General features: G+C 52.4%; 1 protein-coding gene across 8 annotated transcripts in view; it reads left to right on the forward strand.

The window, feature by feature from the left end:
- Positions 1 to 6,238, forward strand: part of LOC145538019 (ral guanine nucleotide dissociation stimulator-like) — a 20,957-nt gene extending 14,719 nt beyond the window's left edge. For 4 of the 8 annotated variants that reach the window (XM_081569270.1, XM_081569271.1, XM_081569269.1 and 1 more), the window contains 7 exons: positions 1,550 to 1,670; positions 1,894 to 2,130; positions 2,544 to 2,654; positions 3,287 to 3,480; positions 4,098 to 4,157; positions 5,083 to 5,276; positions 5,550 to 6,238. In XM_081569270.1, coding sequence (XP_081425396.1) covers positions 1,996 to 2,130; positions 2,544 to 2,654; positions 3,287 to 3,480; positions 4,098 to 4,157; positions 5,083 to 5,276; positions 5,550 to 5,758 — 903 coding nt within the window. In that variant the 5' untranslated portion in view covers positions 1,550 to 1,670; positions 1,894 to 1,995 and the 3' untranslated portion in view covers positions 5,759 to 6,238. The remainder of the gene's footprint in view (positions 1 to 1,549; positions 1,671 to 1,893; positions 2,131 to 2,543; positions 2,655 to 3,286; positions 3,481 to 4,097; positions 4,158 to 5,082; positions 5,277 to 5,549) is intronic. The other 4 variants (XM_081569267.1, XM_081569265.1, XM_081569273.1 and 1 more) reach the window with 3 other exon arrangements.
- The last annotated feature ends 7,118 nt before the right edge of the window (positions 6,239 to 13,356 follow it).

Genomic DNA, 13,356 nt, shown 5'->3' on the forward strand with positions numbered 1-13,356 from the left:
GATCCAACGGAAGTTGGCAATTTGATCTCTTGTTCCTCTGCCTGTTCAAAATCCAGCTTGTTCATCTGGAATTTCTTGCTTCATTTACTGTTGACCTAGCTTGAAGACTTTTGAGTGTTAACTTGCTAGCCTGTGAAATGAGCACGGTTATGCGGTCATTTGAAGATATTTTGCACTGCCTTTTGTGGGACTGAAATGAAAACTGAACTTTTCCAGCCCTGTGTCTACTGCTGAGTTTTCCAAATTTGCTGGCATATCGGACACGACTGAGCGACTTCACTTTCTCTTATCACTTTCATGCATTGGAGAAGGAAATGGCAACCCACTCCAGTGTTCTTGCCTGGAGAATCCCAGGGACGGGGGAGCCTGGTGGGCTGCCGTCTATGGGGTCGCACAGAGTCGGACACGACTGAAGCGACTTAGCAGCAGCTGGCTTATTGAGTACAGCACTTTAACAGCATCATCTTAAATATGTCAGTGGAGGGATCTCTCCCCTCCACAAGCTTTATTTGTAGTAATGCTTCCTAAGACCCACTTGACTTCATACTCAAGGATGTCTGGCTCTAGGTGAGTGACCACCCCATCGTAGTTGTCCAGGTCATTAATACCTTTTTCTTTGTATAATTCTGCTGTGTGTTCTTGCCTCTTCTTAATATCTTCTCCTTCTGTGAGGTCCAAACCACATCTGTCCTGTATTGTGCCTATCTTTGCATGAAATGTTCCCTTAGTATCTCTAATATCTTGAAGAGATCTCAGGTCTTTCCCACGCTATTGTTTTCCTTGATTTCCTTGCATTTTTCACGTAAGGTTTCTTATCTCTCTCTGCTATTTTTTGGAACTCTGATTTAAGATGGGTATATCTTTCCTGTTCTCATTTGTGTTTTGTTTCTCTTCATTTCTGAGGTATTTGTAAGGCCTTCTCAGACAAATCAGAACTTACACCCATTTTTCAATGAGATTACTTTTGTGTGCTGCTTTGCTTTTGAATTGTGTGCGTTTTTTTTTTTTAATATATTTTGGATATGAACCCTTATTAGACATGAGAATTGCCAATATTTTCTCCATTTCATACTTCACTTCTCACTTTATTGATGGTTGCCCATGCAGAGGCTTTTGAGTTTGATGTAGTCTCACTTGTTCACTTTTCCTTTCACTTCTTTTGCTTCTGGAAATACATCCACTTCATTGCCAAGGCTGATGTACAGGAACACGGTACCACTTTCATTTTAGGAGCTTTGTGGCTTCAGTTCTTCTATTCAAGGTTTTAACCCATTAGAAATTAGAAAGCCTTAGATCCTAGAAATCTCTTACCATCCCTCCCTATTTGGGGGCAGTGTTCCTCTGGCCTCTAGGGAGTGAGCACAGGTACACACACACACACACACACACACAAACACACACACACACTCACAGACCCCCAAGCACAGCGAATATGAAAAGGACTATGGGGTGGGATCAGAAGCGGGACAGATATGAGGAAGGTACTAAGAACAATATACAGGGGTTGGAGGCACTGCCTGCCTGAGACACGGACTGCCACATGTTCCAGGTCTTTTCCCACCTATGTATGAGGACATCCCTAAAAGTCCATGCAGGCATCATCCCTGTATGCAGGTGGGGACACGGACAGGCCTTGAGAGACACAAGGACTCATCCAGGATGGAGAAGAGGTAGGAATCGGGAGGCGAGTCTGGACCCAGGTCTGTCTCCCCAGAGCTGCACACAGACCCTGCCCAGGAGCTGTGTGGAGGGCTGTGTGGTGCAACTGTGTGAGACCCGGGGCTGCGTGGATGAGGGGTGAGCGGTCAGTATCCCGAGGGCTATATGTACAGGTGTCAACTGTCAGTTCAAGGAAGGGCCCCCCGGGTGGTGAAGTCACTTCCTTGTCGGCAGAGCCTAACAGAACTCGGAACCCTGTAACCAGGCAGCCACGTTCTAGCAACAGCGCCACAGCCAGTTGGGGCTCACTTGGCTGGAGAGACTTGATCCAGAAGGATGTTCTCCCGCTGTGTCTCGACTGACCAGGGCTTCTGCTTCAGGAAACCCTGGAGGGAGAGGTTTTTCAGATGTTTCAGGCGGTTCAGCGCTCAACCTGGATGCCTCTGGTCCTTTAGCAGGAGGTCCCCAAAGGTAACAGCAGGCAACCTAGAGGTGGCCCCACCAGGCCTGGCCGCCACCGGGAGCCCTCGCTGGGCAGCGCCAGCTGTCCTCATCTCCAGGTGTGGGGAAGTGGGACTTGAGGGGAGGTTCTCCCTCTGGGCAGGAACAGGTTGGTGGGCACATCGTGACCTGGTGGTCCGATCACCATCACACCTGAGGACAGGCTGGCAGTGGGGAAAGAGGATCCCTGAGGTGCTCTTCTCTGTGCCAGTGTGGATCCAAGGCCCTCAGGCGGTCGGGTGTCTTCTTCCTCGGTGGAGGTCTGTGCAGAGAGTGGTGGGCATGTGTCTGGAGGGGAGAGGTCTGGGGGTCCAAGAAGCACCAGAGACAGCTGGCCGGTGGCCTGAGACTTTCTGCCTGGCTGGCGGGCACTGTGTTCACAGGGCTCCTCCCGAGACTGCGGACAGGCACCAGTCTACGGAGCCCCCTGCTCCATCTCCCCGCACGAGGAACAGGAGACCCAGAGAAGCAACGGAGCCCAGGGCGGGCAGAGGGTGAGTGCCAGCCGGGAGGAGACCCTCCACCCAGGAAGTTCCGGGTCCCAGAGCCACCCTGGCGCTCCCCTGGGTCCCTCCTAGAGGCCTGCTCCCAAAGGAACCTGGGAGTGTCAGGTGTGCGACACGCCCTCGCGGCCTAGGCCCTGAGGTGTCCAGATGCAAAATCACTGTTTACGTCCATGTGGGAATCTCGGAAGGAGATTGTGAAAGGATTTCACTTGATGTTCCCCAAGGAGCCTTTCCACATGTTTCTACAGTGTATCCTGTATTAACTCCATCCCCACGTATCCATGTGGGCCTGAGAACCCTGATGCCTCTCACCCCAGGATCAGCCCCTGTCACCCCAGTTCTCACCCCCAAAATGGGATGTGTTGGTCACCGCCACAGGGGACGCAGTTAACACGCGGGGAGCTGTCCAGTACAAACTGCCCCGAGACGCTAACACACGTAACCGTGGCCCTTTGCCAGTTCACTCGTGATGCCAAGACGTTTATTCTGTGGAGGGCACTCCTGGCCCTCCCCTTGCCATGATTCCCGAGGCTTGGGGCCTCAGTCTGAGCTCCAGCCCCTGCCTTCCTGTAGTCCTTGGTGCGGCCTCTGACTCTTGTCTCTTCCTTGTTCCACCCCAGGGGGAAAATGTGTCCCCAGGGGACAGGAATGAGCCCTGCAGGGTGTGGAGCGTGCAGAGACGCAGACTGGAGACGTTGGTGGGCAACCTGGTGCCTGCCTTCCTGGGCGGTGACCCCTCCTACCTCCCCAGATTCCTGGGTACCTACAGGGCTTTTGGCAGCCCTCAGCAGGTGCTGGACCTTCTCTTCATGAGGTGAGCACTTCCCCTCCCCCACTGGGGACTCGGGGGGACCTGGTCCCCTTCCAGCTGTGAGTGGTGGGAATGGCTCTCCACCTCTCTGAGCCCCAGTGGCCCCCTCTGCACCCAGAGGGTAAAGGGAGGAGCCGCCCCCAGGGTGTCTGTGGGGACTACGTGAGTGCGTCCTGGAAAGGGCTTTCTGGGCGCCTGGAGCCCTGTTAAGGCTGTGGTTGTGCTGAGTCATCTCGTTCCTCCTCCCTTCGAGGAAGCCTGTGTCTCGGTGGTCTCTGAGCCTTTGACTTTGTCCCAAAGCGTTTTCCCAATTGCAAGGTGAGGTGTGAGAGGTGCCCTGCCCTGGGGCATTGAGAACAGGGCTCCCTGGGAGTGATGAGTGGTGCCCCAGGCACTTGGATGGGGCCGGTTGGGCTCATTCGCTCTTGAAATATAAAGGCAGGCGCATGAGATGCAGGCACTTTTCTGGGAAAACCATCATGTAATGCATGGAGCAGACAGCAGTCCTGCCCCCCAGGGCATCAGTTCTCTCGGTGAGGGGGGGAGCCTGTCACACTAGCCATCACATGTGGGGCGTGTCTCCAGTACTGACCATGTGACGCCTCCCTGGCCTCCTGTAGGTACGGATGCATCCTCCCGTACTGCGATGCGGATGGTGGAGCCCTGCACCAGCTGAAAATGTGAGTGGATTTTGATTCAAGAGGGACTGACTCCCTTCCCCAGAGAACTGCCTGGAGTCTTGGGGTTTCTGAATGGGCAGGGCTGGCAGAATCCTGGATCCCACATAGCTTCTGGTTCCCCCTGGGGGCCAAGATCTAGGGAGCTTCTCCTGCAAAACAGGAAAGGAGGCCAAGAGAGCTGTGGAGGTGTCTGGCATGCTGTAAGCAGCCTCTGGGAGGTCAGAGTTCAGAGTCTGCCCCATGAGAGTCTACAACCCTCACCTGTCCATCCCAGTCCTGCCTCTACCCCCGATCCTGGGACCCAGAACACAAAGTGTGGAGAGCATCCTGCTGACCGTGTGCTGGAACCTCAGCGGGTGCTCAGGGGACCCATGACACTCGGGACAGCTGAGTCCTCGCTGGTGAAGGATGAGTGTCAGTGGTGGCAGGAGACGCAGGCGCGTCCCTAGCGGACGAGGCAGCCTGTAGATGTAGGAGGTAAATCTGAGGTGCTATGAGGCCCGCAGGAAGCCTGGGTAGATGAAAGAGTCTGTGTGTACCCTCCTGGGCCAGATCCTCCTGGGACCCCTACGTGTTCCCGAGATGCAGTGACCAGAGTAGGTGCCCTGCCTGCCCTCGCAGTGGTGACAGCAGGGGGAGGGGCAGGGCAAGGGACAGTACGCTGAGCCAGGCTGCCCTGAAGAAGCGGACAGATGGTGACACCGTGGATCAAGGGCTGGCACTTGAGCAGGCTGGTTGGCGGCCCCGCCCCTGTGTCCAGGCCTCCTCTGCCTGTTCTGCCAGGTGAGATGAGCCGTGGAGGAGAACTGACCTCTGGATGGGCAGAGGCAGAAGGCGCAGAGGCCCAGGTCCCCACAGGGCAGCCCTGGAGTGCAGTGTGGCGGGAAGGCCAGGTCTCTGACTGCTGCCCACGTGACTCCCCCAGGGCCATGTCCTCCATCCTGAGCACCTGGCTGCACCTTTACCCTGAAGATTTCCAGCAGCCCCCAGAATTTCCCTGCCTCAAGATGCTCCTGGCTTACATAGAGCTCAACATGCCTGCCTCGGACCTGGAGCAGCGAGCCCGCCATCTCCTGGCACAGCTGGAGACCCTGGAGCCCACTGAGGCAGAGGGGCATGGTGAGGAGGACTCGGGCTGGGTGAGGAGGACGGGGCCGAATAAGGAAGGGAGGGGGCTGGGCCACACAGAGCAGAGCCTTCTGAGGCTGGAACTAGGCCAGGAGCATTGAGGAAGCTCCTCAGATGACTATTCCCCTGGACTGCAGCCTGGGAAGGCTTCCTGGGGTTAGGGGGCATCTTGGATTGAGATTTCAGGGCTAAGCAGCGAGTAGGTTCCTGTCTTTGGGATGCATGCACAAGCAGTCTTACTGACAGCGCTTTCTCTTCTGGGAGATACAGCCCCCGCTGGAGAAGCAGCTCTGGAAACATCACCAAACCTAGAGCCAGCAGCACCCCTAGTAACTGCCACAGCTCCACAGTTAGAGCAGACTGAAAGCCCAGCTCCTACTGAAGGTCAAGCTCTACATCATGTAACCATGCCAGCTCCAAACCCAGAGCCGCAGCATACTCATGCTGTGGCTCTCAATGAAGCGAGGAAGTGAGGAAAAGGACCTCCAGGCTCGACTTCTAGATGCAGAGAACGTGCAAGAAACAGCCCTCTTCCTCCTTCCGATCTTCAATCACCCACAAATCCTGTGCCTGCGCTGCTTCTGCAGCCTCAGTCCCCAGGCTTAAGCCATCGTCGGCCAGGGCACTGCCTTGGCTCTGGAGCTCCTTCGTGCTTTGCAGTCAGCTGTGGCTCCGGTGTTATCCACCTGTGGTTCTAGAGACCCCAACAGACCCAGCTCTTCTAGCAGCTGAGGCGCTGGAGCCAGCTCCTCCCCTAATATCCCTGGAGCTGCTCCCAGATCGTCAGCAAGCCTCGCCTGGGAAAGGCAGATGGTGTGCTGCCCCAATGCCTGCACCAGCCCTGGAGCCTGTCTGTTCACCCCTATAATTCCCTCTCTTAACATGTGTTTTGGTTTTTTTAGTACATGTATAAACTTACTTTTTCTATGAAATAAACTTAGATAGAAATTGAATTCTTTGACTTTTTCAATTGTGTGTGTGAGCGGCATGGAGACCATTCACGACGATCCATGAACACGTCTGTTCTCTATTGCACAGCACCTGCGTCCTATTTGACGAAGAATAATCCTGCAGTCTGGGAGAGCAGTGCATTCGACTCTCCCCTCATCTGTTGATGGACATGGGGACTATTTTCCCCTTTGGGCTCTTGTGCCTAGTGCTGCTCTGAACCCTTGTGTGCAGGCTTGTGACTTTGTGTGTGTGCTACTTCCGGGTATTGTCGTAGGAGTGGAATGTGGGTGTCAACTGACTACCATGTAGTCAACTTTTGGAGGCCCTGTGGCAGGAGTGTTCCATTAGTGTTTGCATTTCCGCTTCTTCATCAGTGTTGCAGTTTCCTCTCTGCCACACATTTCCCCCACCTGGTCCCTCATTCTGGGAAGCCGCCTCTGAGGAGGCCCTTGTGGCCCTCCCCTGAATGAAGCGGCTCGTGTCTCAGCTGAGTCCACAGCCTCAAACCCCTGGGAGACACTGGCAGAGGCCTGCGGCTGAGTCGTGGTCCGTTCCTGCACCAACGACAGTGTGACATCCAGCCTGTGGTCATCGCCTTGCTTCTGCTGGATCTGTCACCACCCCAGACCCACTCCCCCTCTGACCCCCATGCCCTAGTCTCACTTCTTCTGACGTTAGTGCGAGTGTCGTGTATATTTGTGTGGACGCCCAGAGACATCTCATCCAGATGAGTGGGGATGTTCTGGGGTTCTTGGCTCTCTAATTCCCAAAGCCAGGCCAGGGTGTGTGGTGCAGCCCTAGCCTAGGGTGGCCTGAGACTCTGCCCCTGCTCCGGGCCCGGGGTTTTCCCACTCCTGTCTGGGCTTCAGTTTTCCAAATGTACAGTGACCCGTTAAGCAAGGGGCGCTCAAAGCCTGCACACCGTCTGCCCAGCCTCCTACAGCTCTGGGTGCTTTTTTGGCTGGGTGACAGAAGCAATCCTAGGCCTCCCTAGTAGTTGGAAGGCACCCCTCAATGGCTCTGTGGGCCTCTCTTTGCTGCGGTGAGGGAGAGGGTTCAGACTCACTTAACTTTGTGCATTGAAGGGTAAGGAGCGTTTCCCCAAGAACGGCTGAGGCACTGTGACTGATGGAAGATGACTTGAACGTGGACTACGTGCAAGAATGTGATGTGCAGAATAGACGGGTGATCTTTACTCATGGTACTTAGGCGAGGAGATCTCTCCGAAATGGGGATTGTCACGTTACAGTTCACACGGTGTTTTAACAGAAGTAATATATTCCTTGATATTACATATTGTAGTTTAGAGGACAACTGAAATAATAATGTTTGGCTCATGCAGATCAGTATCATCACGGAAGCGGATCGGGCAAAGTGTGGTCCAGGGGCCTCAGTAAACACAGACTAAGTTGCCCTGTGGTCTAAGAGGAAATCGACTGATTGGCCCCCTCAGTTTTCATGACCCAGGGTTCCTCAGGTGTAATTACCCCAGGAGCTTGTGCGGGGAGCCCCAAACACCTTCAGTCCTGACTGCCTTGTAAGTCCAATCCCTGGGGCCTATGCCTCGGAGGGCAGCCTTCTGCAGTGTGCACGTCTGCAGACTGGGCCTGAAGCCAGTGGCGGCTTCGATGCCCGAGAGCAATTCTCGCAGGTGTCCCCGCTTTCTACGGTAACAGCAAGTCTGTTCCTTTCCGCCTGGATCCCTGTGGGCATTTTTCTCCGGCTGGTTCAGAGTGGAGGTGAGAGCCATTGCTGGCACTTCCGTCTTTCCTGGTCTTTTCCTGACTCTTGTCCTCTACCTCCCTGCCATTATAAAGTGTCTGAACCTGTCGCAACAGGTTATCTAAGACTGATTTGGTCCATACGCCTGTTGTAGTAGCTTCCTGGGGATATCTGGAGCCCACCGAGTGAGAAATCTATCTTTTGAGATCATTCCTCCCTCTGCACTTTCGGGATCCATCTCAGTGAATCTGCGAAAGACTCCTGTAGTCTCTGTAGGTATTTACCAGGAGCTTCCTTCTCTCCCTGTCCTATGTTTGCCAACTTGGCATCGTTTAACGTCTTAGAGCGCACTCGCTGGAGTCCTGACAAAGTGACTCTGATCGCATCTTCCTTTAGCCATGTTTGAATCCCAGTGTGATTCTGTTGTGGGGGAGTCTGATTCCTAGTAGGGAAGGCGGCTATCTCAGCCTCTGCCTCTTCTGAGGATCCCTTACCAAGCCATCCATCCCCATATGCAATGCCTGCACGGGGTCCCCCTGCTGGGCAACCTGCTGCCACTGGCCTACATGAAGGAACTCAGCGGAGCTCCCCTCATAGTTAGTTTACTTGCAAACATTCATGCCGAGGAAAAGCAGCCAGATACAGAACTATTTCATTTCTGAAGAAAACAGGTCAGAGATTGCTTGGGGATGGGTGGGAGGCGTGGCTGACAAGGGGCATGAAGCAAGCTTGGGCAGCCGTCTGTATGTCTTGATCTTAATTCAGCTAAAGCTTTTCTGGGTATATACACGTGTCCAAACTTACTGAACTGTACACTTTAGGCATGTGGGTTTTTGTGTTGTTTGAAACCTCATCTGTACATCCATGAAGCTGTGAATAAAGCAGCACAGAGGGAAGGATATGAAGCATAGATTTCCCCAGTCGGTGCTGAGAGGTGAGGCCCCTGGTGCTATGGAAAGTCCATACCCCTGGTCCCCCATGCCGGGTGTCCGCTGGACCCCCAGGGGAATTGTCCTTCGCGCAAGGGTGCCAGGAATTCTCAGGCTCTGGAAATGGCAAACCCTCGTATGAAATGGGTGGTAGCTGAGAAGGAGCTTTCTCTCCTCTTGACCAAACCATCATCAGGTGAAGTCTTGGATTTTTCAAGTGTTTCCTACGAGTCCATGAGGGGTAACTACTATGTACCATGGGTTTATCACAAGTTTCTCCGTGAAGGAGCCTTCTCAGCCCCCAGCATCTTAGATCATTGGATTAATTGGGAAAAAGCTAAGTGGATGGGTAAGATGGCTCCTCCAGGTGATTCATGTTACTGCAATTAACCCATCAAGGCCCTAGCTCCTGGTTAAAAAGGTGCCTTTCATACCACTTAAGGCATGCTGCCATTGAAAAACCTTTCTGTAATAGCAAGGGTTGAAAGTCATTGAAAACGCTCTTTGTCTTCGGATTCGGTAAGGTCAGGGGTGTGTTTTGAGATTTACTGAGCGTGGCACTTCCTCCGATGGGAGTTTTTCGAACACTGTCTCTGTTTCTATTTTACTTTAAAAAGCTTTTATATTCTTTGTATGTGGTTGCTTTGAACTCGTTGTCTTATATGGTTGAAAACACATGCTTCTATCCATCACGTACTCTCACCTCATTTCTGCTGTGTTTTTTTTTTTTTCTTTTATGGGAGCTGTATTTCTTTTTTTAGTAAAACTGGAAAGTTTTTCCTTAAATTTCAAAACTGAAGTTACACACCACATTTTTGTACCTGAGAATGAAGAGAAAATTTTAAACAGTGGAAATGGAGGAGGGATTTAATATGGAAATAGTAAACAATAGTAATATAATCGGAATAGAAACAGTATGTTTGATGGAATCAAGTAAATTTTGGTTTGGGAACAGGAAAGTGTAGTCTTTCTATCTGGAAATTAGATGGACTCTTTCAAGCCAATTAAAATGAGCCTATTATGAGTAAGATAAATACTTTTCCGAAAAGAATTATATAAAAGAGAATGTGAAATTTCCTCCCTGTATGCTTAACATGTTAGGCTATATGAGTAAATTTCTGGAAAAAAGACATCATCAAAATTCAATTTTGAAAGGATATGTACATATCTCTATATATGTACTGTATGGCCATATTTCCATTCATCTACTGCTGGACACATAGATTGTTTTTATGTCTTGGCCGTTGAAAGCAATGCTGCTATGAATATTGGGATGCGCATATGGGAGGTCAGAGGTCAGAGTCCCCCCCATGAGAGTCTCCAGCCATCGCCTGTCCCTCCCAGTCCTGCCTCTTCCCCCGATCCTGGGACCCAGAACACAAAGTGTGGAGAGCATCCTGCTCACCGTGTGCTGGAACCTCAGCGGGGGTGCTCAGCTGGTGCTCAGGGGTCCCATGACACTCAGGGGACAGCTGAGCCCTCGCTGGTGAAGGATGAGTGTCAGTGGCAGCAGGAGACGCAGGCACGTCCCTAGTGGACGAGGCAGCCTGTAGATGGAGGAGGTAAATCTGAGGTGTTAGGAGGCCCGCAGGAAGCCCGGGCAGATGACAGAGTCTGTGTGTACCCTCCTGGGCCAGATACTCCTGGGACCCCTATGTGTTCCCGAGATGCAGTGACCAGAGTAGACGCCCTGCCTGCCCTCGGGGTGGTGACAGCCGGGGGAGAGAGAGGGAGGGGGACAGTGTGCTGGGCCAGGCTGCCCTCAGGAAACGGACAGATGGTGACACCGTGGATCAAGAGTTGGCACTTGAGCAGGCTGGTTGGCGACCCTGCCCCTGTGTCCAGGACTCCTCTGCCCGGTCGTCCAGGTGAGATGGGCCGTGGAGGAGAACTGATCTCTGGAGAGGCAGGGGCAAAAGGCGCAGAGGCCCAGGTCCCCACAGGGCGGCCCTGGAGTGCAGTGTGGCGGGAAGGCCAGGTCTCTGACTCTGCTGCCCACGTGACTCCCCCCAGGGTCATGTCCACCATCCTGGGCATTTAGCTGTACCATTACCATGAGGATTTCCACCAGCCCCCAGAATTTCCCTGCCTGAGGATGCTACTGGCTTAAATAGAGCCCAGCATGAGTGACTCAGACCTGGAGCACGGAGTCCGCTATCTTCTGGAACAGCTGGAGACCCTGGAGCCCACTGAGGCAGAGGGGGATGTGAGGAGGACTTGAGGTGGGTGATGGGGGCAAATGAGGATGGCAGGGAGCCATCCGCATGGACCACACAGAGCAGAGCCTTCTGTGGCTGGAGCTGGACCAGGAGCAATGAGGAGGCTCAGATCCCTATTGCCCTGGACTGCAGTCTGGGAAGACTTTCTGGGGCTGGCATGTTTGAGAGATCATTGAGTGGCAGTGAGAAGCTTTCTTTTCTATTTTTGGGAGACATGTGGAGAAGCAGTCCTATGGATGATGTTTTCTCTTCTTGGAACTACAGCAGCAGCTCCAGAACAAGCTCTGGAAACATCTCCAGGCCTGGAGCCAACTACACCTCTACTGCCCACCAGAGCTCCAGAGTTAGAGCAAGTCCATCTTTGGTACTTTTTAAAATGTATACTAACGTGTTTATTCTATGGTATAAAGTCCACTTAAAATAGAATTTAATAGTTTGATTATCTTAGATTGTACCTGTAAATTGCAGTACGTTCATTGACAATGTTACATAACCCTATTAAATGTCTATTTGAGAACATTTGCACTCTTTTCATTGCTACACAACATTCCATTTTGGAAACAGCACATTTGGCTTTCACCTGTTGATGGACATTAGGGTTTTCACCTTTGGGTTCTTCTGAACAACGGTGCTCTGAAATACTTGTGTAAAGGCGTGTGAATATCTGTGTTCACATGCGTTTGGGTATTGATGTAGGAGGGGAACTTTGGGATTGACTGAAAACTGTAGGCTTGTCCTTTTTAGAAACTGCTGAAGGTGTTATATACAGTGGTTGTACTATTTGACAATCCCCCAGAGTTGAGGTGTAGAACCTCTACTTATTCATTTGTATTGCAGTTTCCTCTCTGTCTTTCTCTCTTCCTGGTCCCTCACTCTAGGAAACAAGCCTGTATATTACAAGTTGCTATATGAAGAGGCATCTGTGGCTTAACATTGAGACCATCAGACAGAGGAGCTCTTGGGTCCTGAATCAATGAGTCCACAGCCCCAGACCCCTGGGAGACACTGGCAGAGGCCTCCAGTTGAAGCATGGCCGATTCCTGGTCCACAGATAGTGTGAGATAAGAAATGTTTGTTGCTTAAGTCACTCAAGACTGGCTAATGTTGTCACACAGAATGGACCACTCACACAGCCATCAAGCATCAGGCCCTGTCTCCTGCCTCCCCACTGTCCCCCTACTGTCCTGCCAAGCTCCCACCAGCCACACTAGCCCTGGCTTCATCTCTGGACAAACACATTCTGTGTGTCCATACACTTGTGCCTCCTTCTGGGATAATCATCCCCAGATGTGTGAATGGCTGGCGCCTTTTCATTCCACTGCTGGGGACAGACATGTCCCCTCAGTGCAGACTTTCCATGACCCCACTGTGGCACCTTACTGTTTTTCAACACAGAACTTGCTCCTTTCTGTCTTTTCTTTCTGGGTTTCTCCATTTCCCGCTCCAAACTGTGGCCCTGGTGGTTCTTTCTCTCACCACCCCCACTGAGTGCTCAGGGCACAGCTGGTCAATGAATAGATAAGAGGCTCCATTCCTCCACTGAGAAGCTCGGATGCTGATAGGAGGAGGTATGGGCCAGCTCAGGGGCAGGGGAATGTGTAGGAGTGCAAGGGACACTCTTCTCACCCCAGTACTGGACACATCACCCCTTTAAGGGGAACCACTCATACTACACACCAAGCAGGGAAACCGCAGCACACACCATAGCTCTGAGAGACTTCAGGACCTCAGCATTCATTGGGCCCCAGGAGGGAATGTGACAGGATCCATAGGAACCAGGGGCTTTGAGAGGGACCTTGAAGAGGACCCTCAACCTCCTCTTCAGCCGTGGGGTGTCTAGTTGCCTTATGAGGACTCCTCATCACAGCCAGTGCAGCTGTTCTGACCTGGATTCCACATGAGGCCCAACAAGGTGGTCTTTGCCTTAGTCCAGGGGAAATTGATGTATGTTTCTGTCACTGTCACTGCCCCAAGGTCCACCCCTCCCCTGACCCCAGTCCCTATGGTCCCTTCCTCTGATGTGTGTCAGTGTATACTTGTGCTCACACCCAGAGAATCTATTCCCCATTGCCAGAATATTCTGGGGTCCTAGGACCTCTAATTCCCACGGCAAACCATGTGGCAGGGAGGCAGCCCTAGCCTAGGGGATCCTAACTCTCCCTTCATCTCAAGACTCTGCCCCTGCCAAGGCTGATTAGTAGTAAAAAAACAAAAAACAATCCCCTCCCACACACACACTAAATACAACTC

Source organism: Giraffa tippelskirchi, chromosome 2 (genome assembly GCF_054371585.1).
Source record: "Giraffa tippelskirchi isolate mGirTip1 chromosome 2, T2T-mGirTip1v1.2.pri, whole genome shotgun sequence".
Classification (NCBI taxonomy): Eukaryota; Metazoa; Chordata; class Mammalia; order Artiodactyla; family Giraffidae; genus Giraffa; species Giraffa tippelskirchi.